Below are 25,826 nucleotides of genomic sequence, written 5' to 3'. Positions count from 1 at the left end.
CTTTATACTAATGTGACGCTATATACATTGGGATGTTAAACTGGCTGTGGCAGTGTGGAAATTTATTCCATGTCTCCAGAGCCAAATGGCAATGTTCTTAAATTATTTGCTTCTTTGCATTTTTTTTTTCAGAACATGGATCTTTCCTTCCAGGAGCTGGGCAAGGTCTAAAGAAAGAGTACTTAGTACAGAGTCAGGAGACTAGACCTTCTGGGCTCATCTGTAAAATCTATAATGTGACTGTGATCTCTAAAGCTCTTCCCACCTCCAGGGAACGTGGTAAGTGTCGTCGGCATCTCCGCCTTCCGGCTTTACCTAGCTCGCTTCAGCTCCTGCAATGTGCCCGCCTCCCTCCTTGCCTGGGACAGTTGTACATGCTGTTCCTTTTGTCTGGAACCACTCAACTCCTACACACGATTCAGTTCTCAGCTCCAACATCATTTCCTCAGAGAGGTCCCCCCTCCCTCTACCATCCTGCCACTCCATCTGAGTCATGTTCCTGCTTCCATTTGACCATGGAATTTTCTTCTTTGTCTTCTGAGGACCCATCCTCATGGAGCCCTGCCCTGGTCGGGTGCCTCATTTTGACTCATCATTGATACCGAATGTGTACCAGAGAGTCTGACACGAAGTAATCACCAAACACTCATGGAAGGAACAGTGGTAACAACAAAGACAAACATTTGTTAAGCTCTTGCTGCGTTCTGGGCATATTGCTGAGCTTTTTATAGCCACCAGTGTCCTCTCAACAACCCTCTGAGGATGCTCTCATTTCCATTTCACAGATGAGAAAACCGTGGCACTGAGGGGGTTATTACCAAGGAGACTCATTGCTAGTGAAAAGAGGAGCCATGATCTGAACTCAGAATGGTCTTACTTCAGAGGTCACCCAAGAAGACCTGTTTGGCTGGGTGCAGTGGTGCACACCTATAATCCCAGCGGCTCAGGAGGCTGAGGCAGGAGGATCACGAGTTCAAAGCTAGCCTCAGCAAAAGTGAGGTGCTAAGCAACTGAGTGAGACCCTGTCTCTAAATAAAATACAAAATAGGGCTGGGGATATGGCTCAGTGGTTGAGTGCCCCTGAGTTCAATCCCCAGTACCCCGCCCCCCCCCCAAAAAAAATGAACACCTGTTTGCCATTTTTTTTAAAAATAGTCTTATAGTCTTTCCAAAGGAGAAGAAACTAAATTAGACCTTTATGTTCTGTGTGTTGTAGGTGTCGTGTGTGCATGTGTGTGCTCCCCTTGCTACTGAGGGATTGGGGATGGACAGACAGTTAGGGATGGTTGTCAAAGCAAGGCCAGTGACCAATCACTGCCAGTTCCACTTTCCTTCCGCTTTTTGATCAGCATCACCAGAATCGTGCTTACCTGTTCCCGTGGACGTGCGATGCACAGAAGGCAAAGCTGTAGTGAAGAAGGGTGGGGTCGATCATGGCGCCATTTTCTGCCCGTTCAAGCAAGTCTCTGAGGTAGCAGAGATGTCGGTGACACCCTCGCACTCCATTTCGGGCGCAGTATTCGTCTAATACAAACACCTGGCCAGGACTGAACCAGCCCTGTGGGGGGAATGAAGGAAAGACTTTCTTTTAAATACAGGTTGTTTCCTGGAGAACTGATAGAGTTGAGAGTGGCTGGGGAAGGAGTCTAAAAATCAGCTCCCTGATTGCTTACTGAGCGTCAGCTGCTGTGCTCAACACATTGTGTGTACTACGTGTTTTAATTCTCCCCCCAAACCTATAAGGTAGACTCTGTTATCCCTCTTATACGGACAGGAAAACAGAGCAGAGAGGACATGGGATTTCCTGATAAGTGGGTGAGCTGTATTAGCAGATAGTATGATTGAAACCCAGGGCTCTACCACTAGACCATGGGCTGAGCAAAATCTTGATTGCTGGTAAGAGAAAATCATAACATGAATGCCTTAAATTAGTTAGTGCTTTATGCTGGACAAAGAACTTTCCATTGAGCTCTCTAGCAACCTGGTGAAGTAGATACAGCATGCTGATCTTCGTTTTATAGGTAACATAATGGAAATCCGGGTTAAGTAACTCACATAGATATTACAAAACAGAAACAGGACTCAAATTCAGTTCTATCTTATTCCAAGTCTTCTACTTCTTTAATCCAGAACGTGAAGAAATATTAGAGTTGCCCTTATATATATATGGGGGCCTCATTAATCCTTGCATTTTAGAAGAATATTCTTAAAATCTTAAAATGAAGTTAATAACCGAATTCTCCAAAGAGATAGCATGACTATGTTTTTTTTTTTTTTTTTTTTTTTGCAGTTGTAAATCAGAAATGATTCAGTTAAACTGAGAGGAACTTCTTGTGTCCTGGTTTCCAGTCCCCCGCCCCCTGCCCCCACCGTAATTGTCTTCTTATAATGCATTTGCTCTAAGACCAGCTGAGACTCTGCTATCAAAGAAAATGCAGATGTGGTCTCTGACTTAGATGGGGTGGCATGATGGGGTAGAAGTTACTACCTCTGTCATGGGCTTAAGAGAACAGGTACTCGGAAAGGACAAATGTGTGCAGCTCAAGGTCATCCTTGGGCTGAGCCTGAATGAAATCACCGTTTCTGGTTTCAGTGCTGGCTGAGCAAGAAATAAACCGATTCAGGAAGTGCTTGGTAAATTGGGAATTTAGGACTGTTTTAAATCTGAACTTCCTTTTTACTTTGAGGGTCTTCTCTGAGTTGTATTTTGAGTGTTGCTCCATCTTGGGAGAGAAAGGGCAAGAGGAGAAAGAGACTAGGAGAGAGGAGAGGACAGAGAAGTGCGGCGAAGGGGGCCTTTGCGACCCTCCAGTCTTGCATTAGGGATCTGGGGGAATCTTCGATTGACAACATGCAGCTTAGAGAGATGCATCCAACGAAAGACGGCATCTTTCCTACTTCAAATTATAAGTTACTGCAGAGGGCGGGAGAGTAGTCGAGGCAATGGGCTGCCCCTATAGGCAACTTCTTTGCCACTCCATCTGCTACCCCAAATGCTAAATCTTAGAAACAACACTGCTGTGAAAGATTAAAATATATTTTCTACGACTCAGATGACACCAAGTCTTTTGTAGATGCCAAAATAGCTGCTTTGAAAAGAGTTGAAGAAATATCAATTAGGAACTGAGTCGAAGACACAGAAAAATTTATGTATCCCTGCTGGTCGGTCTCCAAAACCAACTGAAAAAAAAAAAAAAGACTGTAATAATGAGAAAATGGAATATATAGAAGTGGGAGATAAAGTTCTTTTAATTTCTGTTATTTTCTGAAACTCTGGAACGATGATTAATAGATATAGGTATATAAATGGGGGGAGAAGGCTATTTTACTCTATTCATAAATGATTTTGGATTTTGGACCCTATTTTTAAGCCGATAATGACTAATGGAAACAAGCTTCAATATTTCATGTTTCTTTTTGGTTTAATTTTTTTAAAGAGGGCATTGCTAATTTTCCTTTGTAGTAAATTTCAAAACAAAAGAAAATTGTTTTAAATAACGGCAATGTGGAGAAAAAGAAATCTTGAAAATTATATACTTAAAAAAAGTCCCTCAAGAGAAAGAGAATTATACATAACAGGCAATAATTTAAGTGCAGAGGCACATTCTTACAAGTTTCATAAGTGCAATTTATAATTACATAATTGCAATTTATAATTTGTAAGCTACATAATAGTAGGAAACGCATTTGAGAAAAATTGCCTTGCAATGCTAGGTAAACTTTTTTTCCCCCTTGAAGTCAAAGTAATATGTTCTTTTCCAAATTGGCAAAGTTCAGAGCCTTCTGATAAAGGGATTCTAAACCTGAGATAATCAACATTTCATTTATGAGACATGGATTAATAAATTATTCCACAGAATCCCATTTCTATTTTTAAGATGATTTTTACCCTTTATATATTATATATTGGCTTCTGGAACCAAAAAAAACCCAAAAAACCAAAACCCAAAGAAACAAACAAAAAAAAAAGGAATTTGAAATATAAATTATTCAGCATACAGTGAAGATATAACTTAGATTTTTTTTCCCACCCTTTGAGGGATTTTTTTTAATGGTGCATTAGAAATTTGAAATCAATAGTGTGTTAGCTTGCTTGATTAATTATACCATATTAATACTATGAAGACACGTTGACTTCAGTGTTTGGATTTAGGGATGAGAGTTTTCTTGTGTATGAAGTCGTTCTCATCGTTTCCCCCTCATCTTTCCCATCTATAAAGTGGGATTCCTAGCCTTTACCTTTAAGAAATGAAGTAATAATTGAGGGTTTGCAGAAGGAAGTAAACCCGAGTCTTTTTTAGGCTTTTGAATTTGATAGTTTAAAGCCAAAAATGTATCTTCAGAAATCCAAAAGAGACATAATAGCATTCCCTTGAATTTAACTAATTTAAACCTAGGTTTAAAATAGGATTTTAGAAAATGTTGAGACTCCTGCTGGTTAGCTGGATTTCCAAATTTCTAATGCACCATAAAAAATTCACTCAAAGGGTAGGGAAAAAAAAGACTCTGAATATTATGAAGAAAAAAGGAAAGACACCCAAACAAACAAACCCCCGTCAATAAAGGCTTATGGAGAGTGGAATTTATTTGTTGAATCGTTTCAATCTTTAAAAGAGACACAGTAAAGAGTCTATTTCTTTTTGAGATAGGAGCACCAGGTCTGGGCTAGGAAGCGAGGGACATCTTAAACTCTTAAGATAAGGAGGCAATTTTTGCAAGTTCTCCAGTAGCAGGTGCCAAACTCGATTACCCCCCTCCGGAATATTTCTCATGTAGCAGCTGAAAAGTGGGGAAGCTATGAAGGGGAAGCTGGGGACTTGGACGTGTCTCTTCTGAGAACTTCCTGCCGCTCAGTCTTGTTTCTTGGTAAGTTAAACTATCTCAACCCCGGGAAATGGAGAACACATTTGCAATTGTTAAAGCCATTCCATCATGGAGAAAAGAGCTTCTGACATAAAGGTAGAGAAAAATTTCATTAAAAAAAAAAAGCTATGTTTAAAGTGCTGTAAGACCAAAGAAGATACTTGCCAGGCAAGAATAGGAATCATTAAGTCTGTGATCCAAAGTAAGGCGCTGTACCATCTCAAAGAGGGAAGCGTGGTCAAAGTTACAGGGGTTGGAAGAGATAAATTCATCCATGCCATGCTTTTGGGCTCTATCTGCGTCTGTTCATTTATACATGTAGAGAGAGACACAATTTAGAGAAACACATCACATTTTCTTTGACATTTCAAATACACAGGAATTCACTAGGCATTACAAACATTAGCTGCTTCCCCGGTACCTCCCACCAACATCCCAAGATATATATATATATCTATTTACCTCCCATTGTCAACTTGCATCACTTAACTGGTTAAGTTTACTGCATGTAGGCAAAAAATATATTGGCATCAACATGTTTATCAAATGATCACAATGCCAGTGCACTCATGTTCTTTAAAAACTAAACACGAGACTGGAACTTCGCCTGCATTCCACCAAAACACTGAAAGCAGATCGGATCTTTGCTAAAACCGCCTATTTAGCTGCATAGGTTTTGAATAGATTCTGCCATTCCAGCGGTTATGTCTAGAGCAATTTCTCTACAATTATTGGGATTCTCTGGACAAAAAGGGTTTCTGCTGATTTTCAGCAAAGTGACGAGATTTGGGTCCTCCCCTTCCAAATCCCCATGGCCAATTTGGTGTAGCATTAAAAGGTTTGAGTCCCCACCCTCCAAAATTAAAAACTAAAAGAATGGAAAGGAAAAGAAAAAAGAAAAAGAAAAAGATTTTTTTTCATTGAAACCTGGAGGGTTAAGCTAAATGGGAATTTAGTTTGTGACAGCCAAGGGCATTGCTTTATAGTGTGCTTCGTCTGTGAGCAAAGCTTATGAAAGAGACAAACAGAAATTTACTCAGCGAGGGCTATGATCTGCCATTTATTGTGAATTAATTGTCTCAATGTATTCACACTTTTCCTCACAGGGCTGTAGGCAAAACCTCCTAAGGGCTAACTAATTAATCCCAACACGTGGAACTAACATATACTACCCTCCACTGGCAATGTAACTCGGAGGATTCAACTGGAGTGCCACCAAGCAAATCGTAAGGAGGTAGAATGAAGAAGGTCTTTTCTGTTAAAGGAAATCGGCTCATTCCACCTCATCTGCACTCGGTCTCTTGATATGCAGACTACGAAGAAAAATAATCTCATATCAAACGGAGCAAGATTTTATTCATCTCCTCGAATGCAACATTTTACTCGAGTACGGGGACCTGCCAGGAACCAGCAATCCTATCGGGGCAAGGGGAAAATCAATTTCTGACTTGGAAGGGTGTTTGAATAATATTTTCATGTGTGGTCTCTGCTTCAGGCAGTTTTTTTTCCCCCTATCTGTCTCCCATGCTTGGGGTTTGGCTGTAAGATGGGTTACGGTGACAGCGTGACTCTAATGCGATGATTTCTCCACTTATTGATTTGGGGTATTGTTCAAACCTAAATGCATGGCGTGGGAGATTTACACCCTCTTATGTTGGATTTTTAAAATCTTCTGTCATATTTCTGAGAAGCAGCAGTGGTCAGTGTTTGAACGAGATGTGTTGTTTATGCCCAAGACACACAAAAAAGCCTCGATTTCCAGAAGGCAAGTTGAAGAATGTGTATTTTAACAGCCAAATCGCTCCATTAAAATGATAAAACACAAGCTTTTGGAAGAGCTATCGCATGGGCAGGAATTCTATTAGAGAATCTGCGAGAATCGTCTTTGCTGTGTTAACTGCCTTAGATTCGATCTCAGGAAAGTGCTTTCCAGCTGAGGTTGGGTGCTTCGCCTGGGAAGATCACTTCTGTTTTGTTTGTTGCTTGGTCTTGAAACATTTCCCTTCTGATTTGGAATAGTCAGGAAGGTGGTGCTGGGCTGGGCTTGGCTGGGCTGGGGGCAATCTAAATGCTTCCAGTGCCTGGATGTGCAAGTATCTTAAACCTGCTCCAACTTGAGGTCTCTCCCCTGACATGAGGACTCTGGTGCTATCTAGGTGGCTCTTCTCCATCTCCTCCAACAGATTCTGCCCTCCACCTCTGCCCTCCACCCTGTGCGTCCCAGGGCAACTTAATTCAGGAAAAAAAAAAAAAAAACTAAGCGTGGGGTGTGCAGGATGCTCATCCTGCTAGGTCCTCATAAAAAAGCCTCATCCACCCCCTGCCTCCCGATTTTAACAGGCAGATCAGGCAGTTTGGCTAGCATTGGCTTCTTGCTCTCGGATTTCACGGATGAGGCTGCAAGCTGACAAAATCGACCGGGGCCTCACTTTGCCAGTTTGGCTTGGCTAATTTATCGCTCTTCAATGATGACGGTACAACTGGTCATTTAGCTCAGAGAGAAGGGGCCTCTTTTGTGACTGTGAAAAAATATGGCCCACGTTTCAAGTGTTTTGCTCTTTGTTGATCTATTAAAACCTCTTGAAAACTTTGCTGATGACCTATTTTGCCTTTCGGGCCACTTAGGAAATGGATCTGAAAAGGCAATTTGGCTCTTCTAGGGAGACCTGGCTACAAACCCACTCCCCACCCCTCTACCCATCCCAAGGGCTCAATGAAGACAGCTTCACTCTGCTAATACTTGGCTAGGAGCGAGTCTTAAGCACGATTTTCTTTTCTACTAATGTTTCAAACAGGCTTACAGAAAAATGCGTATCAAATTAGCATTTTTTTTTCAGATAATAACTCTATTGAAATAAAACTTCCTGCAGGGCGCGATGGCACATGCCCACAATCCCAGCAACTTGGGAGTCTGAGGCAGGAGGGTGACAAGTTCAAAGCCAGCCTCAGCAACTTAGTAAAGCCCTCGGTAACTTACCAAGACCCTGCCTCCAAAGATAAGAAGGGCTGGGCATGTGGCTCAGTGGTTCGGTGCCCCTGGGTTTAATCCCCAATATATATATGAAATAAATCTTCCTTTTTCCCTTCTTTCTCTCTTTCCTTTTCCTCCTGATTCACGTGGGGAATGAACTTGAATTGAGGAGGTCTGGGTTCTTGCGAACTGTTTTTAAATAATTGTCGGGTGCTGGTTGAACTGTTTCTCTTCTCAGCCTTGGTTTCCTTGCGTGTAAGAGGAGTTGACCTTTCAGTTTCCCTTCTGCTGTCGCAGACAGTAGTTTAAGGATCCTCAAGATCCTTTGCATACCTGGGGATGTGGGAGAGCTTAAGGCAGTAGAATTTCCAGCAAGCAAAACGAGCAGCCCCTGGATTTTTGCTTGCACAAAATTATCATTTACTCAGACTTAGGCTTATTATTTTAATTGTTCCAATAACTCAAGAGTACTTAAAAGGGTGACGGGCTCCTGGGACATCCTGAAGATTTCTCTGAGTTTAGTATAACCTAAAAAAAAAGGGGGAGAATAGACCAGGAATGCTATTTCAAGGTATAAGTGAAAGGGATCCGATTGTTATTGTTAAGCAGGGATTTCAGTATTTTGTTGTTGTTGTTGTTCTCCGCTATATTCTTAGCACCTAGCATAGTACCTGGCACATAGAAGGTACTTTTGTTTTTGTTTTTGGTATCAGGGATTGAACCCAGCGGTGCTTAATCACTGAGCCCCACCCCCAGCCCCTTTTTCATATTTTATTTAGAGACAGGGTCTCACAGAGTTGCTTCGTGCCTTGCTGAGTTGCTGAGGCTGGCTTTGAATTTATGATTCTCCTGCCTCAGTCTCCCTAACTGTTGGGATTACTAGTAGGTCCATATTTGTTAAAACAGGGAATTTATTTCATCAAAATAAACAAATTCACCCTATCAGTAAATGTTTTCTATCTCATGATTTTATGGAATATTGTTACATTAACTAGTTAGGAACAGTGTATTTTCTAGGAGATAGATAGCAAGGAGGTAAGTGGGAGAGCTTAGGAATATCACAAAGACTGGAGCTGAAGGCTAGATCTGCCAGTACTGGGTATGTGGTGTGAGGCAGTTGCTTAATGTTTCTGAGTCTACTTGTCCCCATGGGTGAGTGGAAGACAGTGTTCAAGCCTACCATGGAGCGTGTTGATGGGATCTCATAAGAAGTGCCTGGAAGTCACCTGGCACATACTAGCTGCTCAATAAATGTTAGTTAGGTGTAATCAGGCAGGCTTCTTGGTGCTTGCAAAGGCACTTGTTTTAAGTTGCTCATGAGCCAAAGATGACTCTGCCTTATGGCTAATGTTCCATCTTTCCTTACTTCTTGAATCATTTCTGGGAAGCTGGATTTCCTCTCCAATCTCTCTGCTTTGTGGATGCGCTCTGCCCCTGTATAACCAATTCCTATGTCCTGTCTCTGAGTTGTTGCTGGGTTGTGTTCCAGTTTCTCTGTGATGAGGACAGAGGCACACAGTTGAACACCTTGGTAGATAATGCATTCCTCAAGGGCAGTTTCCAACCTGGGGGTTCCCCTGTGAGCTTCTAGAACAGAGAGTCCTCAGGAGGTGGTTATTAACTCACTGACTCCGACACCTCCGTTGCAGGCAACTTCTCATTGGCTTTATTAAGGAGCCACACACATGGGGATTCAGATGGTATCTTGCAAATCCAAAAGTGGGAACATGTGCTCTTAGGGGAAAAAAAAATCTTATAGAAGGAAACAGAATTCTAGGTGCAGGTGTCTTTGGATACCATTCAGATTGTCTGCCTGTGTCTCCATACATGTCTAGGACCATATGCATTACATATGTTGTCTATTTTAAAATAAAACATTGCAGTGGTCCAGCTGTTCCAAATTCTGTTTCAAAGAACTTGTGGGCGCTTCCCAAGCAACACCATATAGTCACTCCTGCACTGTCCCAGTCTGTTCTTCTAGAGCGCTGAACATGAAAAAGCAAATGCTCTTTGAAACTTCATTTCTCCTTGTACAAATAATTGGAATTGGTGGATTCAAGAAAAAAAAAAAAAAACAACCCTCCAATGTTGACATTATCAGGGGAGAAAACAGCCCAGAGCAAAAGCATGAGAGAGTCAATTCCTGAATTCAGGACACAGGGATCACTTCCTTTGCCAATATTTGGCATGTGTCAAGAGAATGAAAATGAATTTGAACGTTAGGTTGAGCAAAAGAGAATCAGGAGGGTAAAGTTGCTGTTTAAAATCCCAGTGATGTTTGGATTATCTCTTGCTTTGGGAGATATGTACTCATGTTCTTTTTCATTAACATGATTTAAAAAAAAAAAGAAATCAAGAATTGACTGCACTTTAAGAACCAATTTTTAACTTTTACCTTTTCCAGTCCTGGCTTTAGGAAGTAGTTCTCAAGTCTGGCTTTGTCTGCAAGGGTTCCAAATGATCCAAAAGTGGCCTAGGCTCTGTAGCAGAGTATAATCAACACACTCGCCAAATAATGCTGCCGGTTTCATTTCTGGGGTTTAATTGCATGTTTAGGAGACTGACTTGTAACTAAAGCGAGTAAAATGAATATTGGTCCCTAAACTACATTAAGAACCTTAAACCTATTAATGGTATCCAGGATCCAGAACCAGAATGATGGACAGGCAGATTTATGGGGAGCAGGCACACTTTCAAATGGAAATGCATCAAAACCTTTATCCCAAGTTTTCCTGGGAACAATTTTGGTTTGATATTTAAGAAATGTGGGAGGGAAACTGGCTCCTACGGTGGAGGTGGGTGATACCATTATATATGTTTAAACTCGCATTTCATCTGCTTTGTGAAAATTCAAGTGAATGGCCCTCAACAGACCACCCTGCCATTTATGTTGCTCTGTAATTAATTATGATATTTGGGTTCATTTCATGTTCATTATTCATTTCATTTTTCCCCTCACAACTGGAAAAATATGTAATATTTTTCATGATCTCTTAAGCGCAAGTATACTCAGGTGATTTTGTTTCTGATATATATATTTAAGTAGAGTTGCAATAATGCCTATCAAATGCATGTACTTTTCTTGCAGGAATAATAGAGCTTTCAGATTTTTATTTTATTGAGACTTCTCTATTATTCTGACAGCTTAAAAACAAAAGGTCAAGTCTCCCTTTTTATTTGGTAATATCACATTTTGGAAAATTTCATGGGCTGGTGAACAAGCAATTCTACAATTGAAAATAATTAGAACTGTACTGTTAGCAAACTGTCTGAAAGAGACTCTGTTGTCTCACGAATCCCTTCCATAGTTAGCTAGAGGTAGCTGTTTTATCATCACAATTTAGAGCACGGTTAGGGCTATTGCTACTCCTGATAGATGCTAGAGGCAAGAGAAGAGCTAATGTAACTCTAAAGTCATCTGTGAACCCAAACTGCAAATTAAAAGGTGACTTTGTATCTCTTTTCTTATATGGAAAATGTGTGCTTGTCATATCCGCTTGACAGTACAAGAGTGAATGTATGGTTTGGACAATAACGAACAATGACAGTAGTCAGCTTCATCAGAAGACATGGAATAAAGAAATGACAATGATTGATGGCAGTTGGCTGTTTACAGATTTTTCTAGAAGAGTTTTCCTTGGCAGAGTCAAGTCATCAGGGGATGTTGTGCTCTGCCTGAGCTCTGCACAGCAAGCAGAAGACTGGCCCTTCCAAGCCCGCTGCCCCGAGTGAGGTACACGGGGTGGACCGCTTAATTGAGAAATAACTTCATTCTTTTGCGGACTCTCTGACAAAACCAAGCTAACACAGAATGGCTGAGAGAGGATGGCTTCTTCCGAAGCTCTCAAGGGCCGTATTGCATTTTGTAGGAATCTCAGATTTAAAACTACCATGGTAATACACCCAAAGGGATAAACATGTGATGTTTCTTTTAGTGCTCATTTTTAGAATTCATTATTAGACAGTCTCTTTGAGTAAAAATCATATCAGAGATTTTTGTCAGTGATCTCAAAACAAATAAATTAGAGATTTGTCTTTTTTTCCCTGCATAATTCTTAACTTTTTCAAGTAATTTCCCTGATTGTAATTCTTACATTAGCAAATCATCATCTTCAGACCGTTTACAACATGAATGAAAGTAAATTTTTTTGCTTCACTAATTAGTAACGAATCATACTGTAAATCACTCTATGACATGAAAATGCTCAACGGATTCATGGATAGCACATTAAATGGTTCTGCAGTAGTTAACAAAGAAACAAACCTTCATTTCATATGGTCTACTTAGATCATATCCCGATGTTGGAAAAATTTTGGACCTGATTGTAGGAGTCTATCCTTTTAAAACGTCATTTATTTTAAACACTGAGAAGAAATGTGATTTACAGTGTGGTTTTGGGCCATGCAAATTAAGTTAATATTGAATTCATTCTTTGATATTTTCTTTTCTGCAACATAGCAACTGCAAGTTGACAATACAAGAAGATATAACAAAAAAAAATCTCATAAGATAAATTATAGAAAGGAATGAAGGCAAACTGGAAAATCTATGAGGATAGCAATGCATTGCGCAAATTCTCTCAAAACAGAATTCATTCAGTCATCTATTCATCCATCCTTTCATTCTCGAAAAAAAATATAGCAAAAATCCTAAATTCCCACTAAGTTCACATTCTATGGTAAGCTTTTAAAAAATGCCTCATCAGACATTCAAAAGAAAGTAAAGTGAAATTAAGTATCCGCTTGGCGTGGTGAAAAACCTCTGTCTGCTAGCCAGGGGTAGATTTATGCAAAAGAAAAGAAAAAAAAAAGAAAGAAAAAAAAAAGGGAGAAAAAGCAAATTAAAGTAACCCAAAGAATTAGAACAAAGGAATATTATCGAATGGTCAGGAGGAATGATATGACCTACTTCATCTAAATCAGCATTCAGAATACTCAAATACATATTTGCCTGCTCTCTTGACCGATTTTTCTAGTTCCTTCTAATATCATATCTTCAGTAAACATGTTTTTGATGAGTAGCTTTTTCCTACACGTATAAAGGAATTATATGCTCTCTTTTTAAAGAGTGAAGAGAAAGATTTTTCTAAAGTTTTCAGGTATCTTTCTTTTTCTCTTACAAATGTAGTTTTAGAAATATTAACACACATACAAATGACCTTGAAAAAGTTATTGTTGTCATTGTTCTTGGGGGAGGAGCAGGATGACATTTGAGACCAGAGGTCAAAAACTCTCTCTGGCACTGTGAGATTGAAAATCCAAAGCATTCGTGACTAAGGTGCTTGGACTCCACGGAGTCCTTAATTTGCTATTTTTATGTGTGGCCGTCCCACTTAGTATAGTTCTCCTTTCAAAAATCAAACCTTTAGTCAGGTTGAAGGAATTCTTTTGTGTTCCAATGATGTGTTTCCTTTATGAATTCTATTTTGCATTTTTAAAATTTAAAATCGACTTGATGAATTGCATTGTGCATTTGGAAAATTGAACATCTTAAAAATGTACTCGACCGGTTGCATTTTGCATTTTTAAGTTTACTTTGTTCATCGTATTTTGCATTTAAAAAAAAAAGTTTTGCTCCGTTAAGGTCTTCGGGTCTCCTACCCTACCTTTCCATGGTCAAGGTTTCCATAGTCACCACACCCTGGGTGCACTGACCATTCTCATCTTTGGAATTAGACAAGGAACAACAACAACAAGAACGCATTCTCCGAGTGCCAAATGATGTTTTCAGGCATTAAAAGCAGTCAGGTAGCTGGGAATTCCATGAAGCAAAGGCCTTAGGTGCCGTTCCATTGGGCTGTCAATTAATTATCTTGGAATGACAAAGAATTAGGAGATGCTCATGGTTGGCTTTACCCAGAGGATCACTTGATGCCAATATGCAAGCCAAGGAGAGAAGGCAATTATGCACACGTGACATGCATCCGAGTTTCAGTATGGAAGCTTACATTTCAAACCTAAGGTCAGGAAAATAACATGAAAAGTTGACTAGGAGGTCTAGACATGAGGAAGACCGGAGAGGAGAGGGGGAGAAGCACATTGCAGGCATCAGATAATCGAGTCGGATTATCTGAGCTGTGCTAGCTACAGACGACCACTTACCCTTTTGTCCAGCTAGAAGTTAGCAGGGTAAGAAGGAACAAACCAGAATAACATAAAGACTAGCAACAGGCTCAGGAAAGCAGACAGGAGTTCTAACCTAGCAGCTAACGTTCTTGGGTTCGAGCAAAGATCAAACAAGAAAACTTCAACAGAACAAAAAAAAAAAAAAAAAAAAGAAAAGAAAAAGAAAAACGAAATCAACCTCCCCCAAACCAACAGTAACCCCAAGCCCCACTAATCGTAGAAGACTGTTCAAGGATTGACAAAAAAAAAAAAATGAACTATTCATAGAAACATCCATCTTTGGGGCATCACGGATGTTGTTAACAGTTATTAGTGGAGAAAAATGATATTACAATAACTCAGGGTGAGTCATACATCAAATAATCATTGACCCAATGTCCAAGCTGAAAGTACCCCCTCCTGCCCACCCTTCTCCAAATGAGAACTGGGGTTCTGTTTTTCACCAACACACAATGGGTGTCTTCGTGAGCGGCCACCTGGCATAAGGAATGGTGGCTTGGCTCCATTTTTGATCTGGACATTCTCCATGGGAGCCCCGTTGGCCTTAAAAACTAGAGAATTGCAAGTATTTATTTTAAAAAAGTTGGGTAACTAGGTACCAACTTATTATTATTTTTTTTAGAATTTTAACTAAAAAGGAAAAAAAATTAAATCAACAACAGACACAAAAAAACTGTAAAAGAACAAAAAAGTGTTAAAGGTTGATGGAACCCTCCCAGAATCTTTGTAGAGTCCCACACAAACGAATGAATAGCAGGATCTATTTTTTTTAAATAATTCCATATCAACACTCCACTCCACTCTTTCGTAGATGTGTCTTTCATTTTGAAATTGTAAGATATACAAACTGCACCAAGAAAGCCATTAAACTGAATTTAGAGAGACCCCCAAAATTCCCAAGTACCCCCAAGTTTCCCAATCTAGAAAATGTCCCATTCACAAGTGTCTCTGGTGAACAGTTAGTTCATGATGAGATTGGAGTGTTTTCTTTTCTTTCTAGCCCTCAAAACATTTCTATATAGCTCCCCTTTTGCAGAGTAAAAACTAATAAAGCAATTTCAAAGTTATTGAAAGGTGTTAAAAAAATCATTCACTAGCAAGAATGGCAAGTCCTCTGAAAAAATATTCAAAAACAGGATTTAATGAGATATGTGTAAGTATTTAAAAATGACCCTTACCTTCTGGAAGTCAAGGAAACATTTTTAAAATGCAATACTTGATTTTTTTTTTAAATACAAGTCAACCAATGTAAATGAAGAATCAAAATTTGCTACTTAGACTATGTGCAATGGCACAAGCTTGTAATCCCAGAAGCCCAGGAGGCTAAGGCAGGAGGATCTCAAGTTCAAAGCCAGCCTCAGCAAAAGTGAGGTGCTAAGCAACTCAGTGAGACCCTATCTCTAAATAAAAGAAAGTCACTTGAGTTGCAGGTGACCCTACAACCCGGTTCTGATAAATCCCAAATCTGTATGTTATCTGATTTTCTCCTTCATCTCTCAATGTTCCTTGTATACTTTCAAGAGATGATGGGTATTATTTATCCCTCCCAAATTGAATCTTTAGGATTTTGCTGGATGCCCTGTTTGCTAGTTCAGGTATTAAATAAAATTTCACCTAGAGTTCCAGCAAGTTTGGCTTCTGTTCCCATGACTTAGAAACCATCAGGTTAGTTCACAATTACTTCACAGCTGCTTTTATTTGTTAAGTTCAAAACATAGCTATCAAACATATCAAGTTTTATATGTGGGGAGCTCTGTCAAACCCAGTGTCAATGCATACTTAAGGTGACCAGTGCATCGTGATTTGCCCAAATCTCCCCTGCTTTTAGCACAGTAAGTCCCTCAGACCTGGGCAAACTGGGATGTGCATAAAAAAATTAAAAACTAAAAACAATCATAACTTATTCTGAGTATGATTTTTTTGGGGGGGATACTGGGGATTGAACTCAGGGGGGCACTCAACCACTGAGCCACATCCCCAGCCCTATTTTGTATTTTATTTAGAGACAGGGTCTCACTGAGTTGCATAGTGCCTCGCTTTTGCTGAGGCTGGCTTTTGAACTTGTGATCCTCCTGCCTCAACCACCTGGGCCACTGGGATTATAGGTTTGCATCACCACACCTGGTGGTGGCCTTGTTTTTGTAGAAACAGGTACATGCAGTAGGACCTCATGCTCTTTGGAGAATTTTAAATCCTGAGCAGAGTTTAGGGAGTTGCATGAGAAGCAGGTGACCCTACAACCCAGTTCTGATAAATAAATCCCAGATGTGTATTGTTAAGTGTCCTTCTCCTTCATCTCTCAATGTACTTTATATACTCTCAAGAGATGATAGATATTCTTTATTCCTCCCAAATGGAATTTTTAGGATTTTGCTGGATGCCCCATTTACTAAAATCCCCCTTTGTTTAAACAGGGCAGTGACGTGGGTCTTGCTGTGTGTATCCAATTGCACCTTTTTTTGATACCTAACAGCTAGTGATCCTAATTACAGGCAGAAATCTCAAGCAAGAGCCCCTGTGTATTTTCCTGAAAAGTCACCCTTCCACAGTCGCTTCTGTCACCAGTCATTTTGTGTGTGTGTGTGTGGGGGGGAGGTGCTGGGAATTGAACCCAGGGCCTTGTCCAGGCTCAGCCTGTGCTCTACCACTGAGCTCGGCCTCCAGGTCCTTGTCATTTAATATTACTTATGAGTGTCCTTTGTCTTCCCTATACCTGTGATAAAAAAGTGGGGCTAACCACAAACTATGTAGTATTAACAGAGATGAATTTCCTCCACTGGGCCGATGATAGAACAGAGATAATGAATTCAAAGTGAAATGATCTCCAAAGAATTGGAGAGTATTTGGAAATAAAACCAGTATTTTCCAAATATTCCAAGATGTATGTTTTATGAGGTTGCTTTGGATGGTGATCATCATTACAATTTTTTTTTCTTGTACAGGGATGGTTCCATTTCAGGTGTATGGGAAGGTATTCTCCCCAAATGTCTTAAAAATGAGCCTATCAGGCAGCGTTGCTTTTTGTTTAGAAAAATTAAATGAACATCCGTTATGCTTTGATTGCAACCAATGACTGCTGCTCTCTTCAGAATTATCCATAAACCTAGGTGCCAGGAGATATGAGAGAAAACAGCAAGGGATTGGGAGCTTGGTGGGGGTCGGGGCAGGAGGGCCACCCATCTCTCCCAGATCCGACCTCTACGTCTTTCCTACTCTTTCATGACCTTCTGTGTGGAAAGCTGTTGGGATTATCTGGTTCCACCATAGAAAGGCATCTTCCTTGAAGAAACAGCTAGTACTGAACAGGACTTCCTGGAAGCACCAGATGGTCCGAGGTTGCCATTCAAAAAGAGGTCTGCTCTCGATTTTATGGTAAGAGCAGAGCTCTGTCCAGCAAAAATGGACACAGCAGTAGAATTCATAAAAAAGGGAATTTACTCATCAGAGCTGCAAAATTATGCCATCTATTTCCACCTTTTGCTTAAGAGCAACAAGGGAAAACCGAAAGCACTGCTGAAGGGGATGTGCCAGCTTTGGGGGGCTCTTGGCACCTGCTTTTCCTTTAGCTGCAATTCTCAATCCTCAGGTATTTGGGGGGCCAACACCCTAGAATTTGGACCTGGACTCAGAAAAGATTTCCTTGGTTGTCTATCTGCCTAATGTCTCATTTCCCACCAGTCACCACAATACAAACGACTCGGGTTATCAGACATTGATCATTGTCTGGTATTTATCAATTTATCACCTTGGCTGCCTGGTTTGGTACCCACTGGGAGGCGGATGCTCTTGCAGGGACCTGGTGCATCTTTCTTACAAGTGTTTCTCCTCTCTAGATAATTGTTCAGTGAACTTGAGTCAGTGAGTGGGCTCCAGGCTGATGTCAGAGGTCCCCATGACCACTGCGAAAAATGACTTGGACCTGAGTTGTCCCTAGTCAACTTGATATTCAGGGTAAGGCACAGTCTCCACTTGGAGGTCAATATTTGCAACATTGCATGCTTGATGTCTCCAGTTTTGTTTTAATAAATATCTCCAAGCCTATGATGGCTTTTGCCTTCCCCTGTGTATCAGAAGTGTTGGGGTCCATCCTAGGTAGGAAATGGGAAGGGCAAAGGGGAAGAAGGCAAACCGCTACAGAGATCAGAGGAGAAGATACTAGAACCTGAACTGGGGGCTGTTTAAGGAGACGGTTTCATTTTGGAGTCTCTGATATTTTCACTCAGCATCGGATTTTAGGTACCATGTTTTTTTTTTTTCCCTTCTTCCCACTGCATGTGAAAATGTCATCATTTATTTTTAAATGGTTCTAAATCGCAGATTTAAGTTTATTTCAAATCAACCCTATTTTTGAATAACTTTTAATGGGAAGAAATGAAGCAGGGACATCCCTAATCTATTCTATTTGAAGACGAACTCAAACAAATACCTGTTTGTGAATTCCAAACTCTCTCACCAAGAAAGACAAAGAGATAAAAATACATGCAAAATAGACTTTGCTTCGCTCAGTCCTTGGTGGAGAAGGTCAAGTATTGCACTTTAAAATTTATTTTCAACTGATATTTTCTCCCAACTTTTGCCCTGAATGCACCTATATGCTTTCCATAAACATGATTTTTTTTGAAACCTAAATATAAAAGCAACTAGTTTTTTTTCTTTTTTGCATTCAACTTTGGAAGATTCACTTTACTGTACATAGCTACGTTTTTAAGAAATGGCATATTTACTTACAGAATTGAGAGATGGGGGCGTCCAGCTGAGGCACGTTCCCACCCTTGGCATTGAGCTTCTGGACTTGGGTCGGGGGTACCGGTTTGTGGGACTGTCCAGTGGCCCGGTACATAGCCTGGACCCACAGGATGCGATCCTGCTCGTCATCGCTTGCAAATATCACTGTGTCCCCTTCTTTGACTGCATTGAAGAAGGCTCGGCCACCTTCCAAACCTGGAAGAGGAGGGAAATACAACTTCTCAGCGGAGCCCAGACTCAGCCCTTAGGAGGCAGCTCCTGAAGCTTCTCCTTGGGCCAGGGGAGGGGAGGAGCCATGGATCTGTCTCTACCATGGGGAGCCTGAGAACCACTTGGCCACCGAGTGGGACCATGGTGTTAAAGAGCCTGGCTCGTGTCCCTTCCTTAATCCTACTGGTGACAGTACTGTTACCAAAATCTGCCCTACAATTTCCCCTCAGATTTAAAAACAAATAAACCATCACCACCAAAACCTCTCCTGACCTTTGTCCCCCCTTCAGGGAGTGTTCTATTCTCTTTACAACAAAAGGAGCATCTCTATTGAGGCTTCTTAAATTCTAGTACATGTTAGAATTCCCTGGCATCTTCTTAAAACGTAGCTTCTGACTCAGTAGGTTCTGGAATGAGCCTAGGATTCTGCATTTCTTTTCTCTCTCTCTTTTTTTTCGGGGGAGCAGGGGTGGGTACCAGGGACTGAACTCAGGGGCATTGACCACTGAACAACATTTCCACCCTATTTTTGTATTTTGTTTAGAGACAGGATCTCACTGAGTTGCTTAGGGCTTTGAACTTGTGATCCTCCTGCCTCAGCCTCTCAAGCTGTTGGGATCACAGGTGTGCACCATGGTACCCCGCTGGGATTCTGCATTTCTAACAAGCTCCAGAGGATGCTGGTGTGAAGACCACAGCTGGAGCAGCAAGGGGCTCTCTCTCCTCCTGTTGGGGCTTCAAGTCCCTCCAATCAGGCTGCTGCTTGGCTGAAATTTTCTTTTCAAGGCCACCAATGACCATCCCTGAGTCTGATGGTCAAAGTTCTAATTTCTTTCTGTTATCTAATGAGCAGCATTTTACACTTTCTTTCTTTCTTTCTTCTTCTTCTTCTTTTTTAAAATTTGTTCTTTTAAGATATATGTGACGGTAGAGTGAATTTTGACATATCATACGTACATGGAGTCTAACTTCCCATTCTTGTGGTTGTACATGATGTGAAGTTTCCCTGGTCGTGTGTTCACATATGAACACAGAAAAGTGATGTCCCCCATTCATTCCACTTTTCTATTCCCATCCCCTCCCTTCCCTTCATTCCCCTTTGTCTAATCCAATGAACTTCTACCCCCCCACCCCCTGCACTTATTGTGTGTTAGCATCTGAATATCAGAGAGAACATTTGGCCTTTGGTTTTGGGGGATTGGCTTATTTCACTTAGCATGACAGTCTCCGGGTCCATCCATTTACTGGCAAATGCCATCATTTCGTTTTTCTTTAGGGCTGAGTAATATTCCATTGTGTATTTTCCTTATCCATTCATTTGCTGAAGGGCAGCTCGGTTGGTCCCACAGTTTAGCTTTTGTGAATTGTTACTCCTTTCTCTTTTTAAACACTCTCTTTACTTGCCTACCAGGAAAACTGATTTCCTCCTACTCCCTGGCTGCTGTTTGTCTTGTTTACCTTGCTCCTCCTCATCCTGACCTTCAAATGTGGGAGCACCTTGGAGTTCTCTCCTTGTACCCCTTCTCCTCTTTATCTACAGCACTCCCACGATGTTACCTAAACTCTCAGTGCCAGGACTATGCTGAGTGAGGGTCCTCACGTTTCTTCCTGAGCCCTGAACTTTTCCCTCAAGCTCCGGACTTGGGTGGCAGTGGCTTCCTGGACTTCTCCTTGTGGGCATCTGACGGACATCCCAAGCCTGCCTTCTGCAACATGGAACTCCTAGTCTTTCTCCTTGACCTCTACTCCATCTCAGGAAATGGGGCTTGCCTCTCCAGATGTTCAAGTTCCCAATCCAGGAGTCATTCTTCATGTTCTCTCTGGTTTCTCCCAAAGGGCATGGATGGACATTTCGATGATTCTACCTTCAGGACATTAGACATTACCAGAATGTGGCTTCTTCCACCTCCAGTGTCACCACCCTGAATCGCACTGTAAACCCCTCTTATGGGTTATTTGAATAGCGTCCCATCTGATCTGTGTGATTCCAGCTTCATTATGGATGGTGGGTTCTCAACATGGCAGCCAGCCAGTCATGGGTTTAGGATGAGAGTCAGATCCTGTTATTCCTCTGCTCAAAACATGCCAGTTTCCACATTCCACTGAGATGAAAGCCTAGCTTCTGACACAGCCCGGAGCTTACATTGATTGGCACCACCTTGAGTTTTCTCTCTTTCATGCACATCTGTGCTCCATTCATTGCAAAACCAATGATCTCTTGTTGTTTCTGGAACACCCAGGCATGTTCTCACCTCAGGGCCTTTGCATCTGCTGTTCTCTGAATCTAGAGTATTCTTCTTCCAGATATCTGCATGATTCCCATCCCTATTTCCCTAACGTTTTTTGCTTACATTCACATTCTCAACAAGACCTTTTCTGGCCTCTACTCCTCATTTCCATCTCTCTTTATCTTGCTTATTTTTTCCCTATTGTTCTTAGCACCTTCCAGCAAACTGCAACACTTATTTTGCTTCATGAGGATGGGGGTTTTTCTGTTTCACTCACTGCTGTTTGCTTGGTAAGTAAAACAGCACAGAACGCACAGTAGGTGCTCAATAAACACGCACTGAATGAATGATATGCTATAAACCCATCTTTTTCTATAGTCAATCTTCAAGGTTGAAATCAGTAGGTGGAAGCATCTCTTTCCAGAACCCTATGTGTATTTTGGGTCCCTTGGAACTTTCTATCCAGAAACAAAGCTTCATCAGGTTTCTCATCATCGTCCCAATATTACTTCAAAGTTCAAAGGAGTTTAAATGAGTGATTGGCATCTCCAAATTTCTAGTGAGGTCCAGTCCTGTCTGACATTAGCATTGGAAGCGATTTCTGGTGATAATAAGACTTCTCCACGTGATGATGATCTTAATTTTGCAAATTTCTCACTTAGAAAGACCAGGGAGTGGGGACAATAAACAGCTGTTTGTTTATATGGAGAGTCTAGAGGTACAATGTCAAGTTTTAATAAAAGGATTTTGATGATTAAGATTATGAGGGATATTTTGTCTAATTTATTTTTTGGTGGGGGTACTGGAGACTTAACCTAGGGGCACTTAACCACTGAGACACATCCCCAGCCCTTTTTATTTCTTATTTTGAGACAGGGTCTTGCTAAGTTGCTTAGGGCCTCACTAAATTGCTGAGGCTGGCCTTGAACTGGCGATTCTCCTCTCTCAGCCTCCTAGGTCACTGGGATGATAGGCGTGCACCACAGAACCTGGCTTGTCTCATTTCTTAGGATGAGTTATAAACATGTATAGTTTGGGGAGAATGGCAGATAGTTAACGAGCTGGGGAAATCCGGTGAACTTAATGGATGGTATAACAAGAAGGAAAATTCTGGAAGTGAGGGAGGAGAAGAGCTTTGAGGGGTACTGTCAGTCTGGAAAAATGAATACCAAACATTTAAAAGAAGAGTGGCTTGGCAGACTGTAGTCCAGTCTTGGGATAAGCTACCTTGCTATAGTCACTAAACGTCAGGCTAGCTTCACTGGAAGGGTGCCGTCTCCTTTCCCCAGGGCCTGTTGCTGGTGATGGAGATAGTGTTCCTGGTGCTACTGTCAGAAAGACAACCAGGGTCACCTTGGGAAGTGGAGAGCCCTCTCCATTATGTGGTCATTCAGAGACAAAGAAAGATGCTAAATTTTCAGGTTTTCATTTAATTTCCTAGGCAAATATAGTGGTGCATGCTTGGGATCCCAGCCCCTAGGATAGGCTGAGGCAGGAGGATTGCAAGTTCAAAGCCAGCCTCAGCAACTTAGTGAGGAACTAAGCAACTCAGTGAGACCCTGTCTCTAAATAAAATATAAAAAGGACTGGGGATGGGGCTCAGGGTTTAAGTGCTCCTGTGATTAATCCCTGGTACCAAAAAAAAAAAAAAGTAACCCTAAGATATAAGTGCTAATATTCCCATTTTACAGATGAGAAAACTGAGTCATGCAGATATTGATAACTACCCTTTGGACCCAAAGCTAGCCTGGGAGCTGCAGAGCTAGGCTTCTAACCCCGACTATTTGAGTGCAGAGTTGATAGATGTAAGTGCTGAGCTATAAGACACCAAGGACACACAGCAAAACCAACAAGGAGAGAAAGAGCAAAGCAGTTGAGTGAGAGCCAAGAGAGGAAGACACAAAGGGAACAGATTACAGATAGGTGCCACTGTGCCCAAAAGGAAGTTTGATTTCCAACACGCACGTTATAAGAAATTCTGCATTGAGGGGCTGGGGATGCAGCTCAGTGATGGGGCACTTGCCTAGCATGCTTAAGGGTGGGCCATAATCAAGGCAGGACCAGTCAAAGCAGCGCTTCCTGGGGCCGGACGCTGTGGAATTTTATAAGGTGGGACATTTCATGACCTCTCCATGGAGAAGACAGAGCACAGTCCCCTGGATGCTGACTTGCCAAGACCAAGGACACATCTGAGAACGGAGGAAGGCAGACCAGGGGAGGGTGTATTGGCCAGCTCCCTCGGGTGGGGAGGGACTCCTTTCCAATAACTGGCACTAAATAAGTGTTCACTGTAGCCTATTTATAGCAGGGAAGGGGGTCTATATGAGTTGTCTAAGATTATTTTAGTTGCTCGACATACTGTGCCATGGAATTATTTATTCTAAGTGAATGTCTTTTCACTGGATGATTACATAGCTTGGGGAAGTGAGACACTGTAATGGACTCTTCAAATCATACCCAGAGAAAGGTAAGGAAAGCATTTTCATTTTTTTAGCTGAAAAGGAGGAGCTTCTAAGTGAGACTCACATATACTCATTTAACAATTCCCCAAATTGACATTTTGAGGACCCTCAACAGGTATAGTTTATTTAGCACAAATTTATTTATTTATTGGTGCCCAGGATTGAATCCAGGGGTGCTTACCCACTGAGCCACATTCCCAGTCCCTTTTTATATTTATTTAGAGACAGGGTCTTGCTGAGTTGCTTAGGGCCTCTCAAAGTTGCTGAGGCTGCCTTTGAACCTAAGATTCTTCTTGCTTCAGCCTCCCAAATGGGATTACATGGCTGGAATTACAGATGGGTGCCACCATGCCCAAAAGGAAGTTTTATTTTTGACAAGCACTTTATAAGAAATTCTGCATTAAGGGGCTGGGGATTCAGCTCAGTGATGGAGCACTTGCCTAACATGCTTAAGGCCCTGGATTCAATCCTTAGCACTGCCTAATAATAATAATAATAATAATAATAATAATAATTCTGTGTTAGGCTTTTAAAAAAATGACAGTTGTGAATATTAAAATCTTCATTTTCTATCACACATTACAGTATTTCACTGCATACATATTGCAAATTTTATGCCATTTTTGTTTTGCAAAAAGTGGGTACAAGTCAAGAGTGACACGTGCTTGTAATCTCAGTGACCTGGGAAGCTGAGGTAGGAAGATTGCAAATTTGAGGCTAGCGCCCGGCAACTTAGCAAGGTCCTAACCAACTTAGTGAGATCCTTCTTCAAAACAAAAAGCAGAAAAGGTCTGAGGATGTGGCTCAGTGGGAAAGCACCCCTGGGTCCAATCTCCAGGATTAAAAAAAAAAAGTGGGGTGAGACCATTCTGTGAAGCTTTCTTTTAAAATTATTCTCGTGTTACTTTAAAAAAATCATTTATTATTTAACTTTGCTATAGATGAGGCTGTAGGGAATACTTGTGAATCTACGTTAATGCGGTGGCGACAGTACTTGGGAAATAAATAGGACTTGGCACAGAGAGAGGCAGGGAGGAGAGGCTGCTTATTATCCTCAGGAACATAATCAATTTACTTTCCACTTTTGTAAAGGAATTTATAAACTATATCTCATGGGATAATGTTAAAAAAAAGAAATAAAAGAAGCTTTAAAAATATACTTGCACAGTACTTCTTCCCGCATGTCCACAGAATAGCTCTCTCCCCAACTCTGCCTCCTCCTCCGCTGAAGGGAGACAGTTTTGCTTTCATCTGATAAATAACAACAATGGCTTGGCACCTAACAAGTGCCATAAGGTGACCTGGGCTAGACCTCAAGTCCAAGCTCTATCATGAAGATGCCTTTGATCTCTTAGAATCTCAGTTTTTTTTTTTTCCCCAGCTAGAAAGTGGGATGGGGATCCAGGTCCCGCTCCACCTTGTGGGATTGTGGTCAGGACCAAAGCAATCGCAGAGAGGGAAAGAAGGAGCCAACTTAGGAGGAATTACTGTCAGTGGACGGTCTGAGTTTTCTTTCTCATACTGACCTTTCAGCTTCTTGCTTGAAGCTGCAGGTCTTAGAAATGACTGAGTCTATGAAGAGGACCCAGTGACTAAAGAAGGACCCAAACCATCAGGGAATGCCCGGATGGGGGATTTTGTAACTCTGGACCCCCTTCTTTCAATGACAGGCTCTGTGAAATTTTTCATTTCAAACTCCAGCTCATGTTCATGATGAAGTCTTTCCAGACCTACGTGGTCAGCTCTGCCCTCAGACTCTGGTGAGAGGCCAGTTAACCTCAGGCAGTCCAAAGCGGTGGGGCGGGTCCCTGTCTCCAAGTGGGCGGGGCCAAGTGGTCCCTGCCACACCTTTTCAGGTTAACACCCCATCCTCTTACAAACTCTTATTTTTTTTCTTTTATGTGTATTTCATTGCATGTGGAAGAGCAATATGGGAGTAGAAAAAAAGGTTTTGGGCCAAATAATGCAGTATGGTTGGAAATGCTTGTGCAGATTTGGCATAAAAATAAACCTCTCTGGGAGAGGGCTGTTGGTGCTTGTGGTTCATTAATATGCTGAAATGATTTCGCACCCCCACCCCCATTTTGAAGGTTCTTTGAGGCTGATTTCTATTCATTTTTTTTCTTTCTGGGAAAAAGTTAAAATGGGTAGGGGGAGAGGTGTGAGGGGGCAGGATATAGAACTTGGGCAATGTAGAACTTACAAGAAATAACTACCATT

At 41.3% G+C, this 25,826-nt stretch overlaps 1 protein-coding gene across 8 annotated transcripts in view; it reads right to left on the bottom strand.

The window, feature by feature from the left end:
- The window catches only part of Cadps (calcium dependent secretion activator), a 480,326-nt gene that overhangs the window by 139,597 nt on the left and 314,903 nt on the right, over positions 1-25,826 (bottom strand). For all 8 annotated transcript variants that reach the window (XM_058582090.1, XM_058582085.1, XM_058582091.1 and 5 more), the window contains exons 11-13: positions 18,689-18,901; positions 5,029-5,165; positions 1,371-1,558 (exon numbers count right to left, since the gene is read on the bottom strand). In XM_058582090.1, coding sequence (XP_058438073.1) covers positions 1,371-1,558; positions 5,029-5,165; positions 18,689-18,901 — 538 coding nt within the window. The remainder of the gene's footprint in view (positions 1-1,370; positions 1,559-5,028; positions 5,166-18,688; positions 18,902-25,826) is intronic.

The sequence above is a fragment of the Marmota monax genome, unplaced genomic scaffold (assembly GCF_021218885.2).
Source record: "Marmota monax isolate L192 unplaced genomic scaffold, Marmota_monax_Labrador192_F-V1.1 WCK01_AAM20220418_F8-fsc00042, whole genome shotgun sequence".
Lineage (NCBI taxonomy): Eukaryota > Metazoa > Chordata > Mammalia > Rodentia > Sciuridae > Marmota > Marmota monax.
The sequence above is the reverse complement of the archived record's forward strand: the minus strand, read 5'-3'. Positions and strand labels throughout refer to the sequence as shown.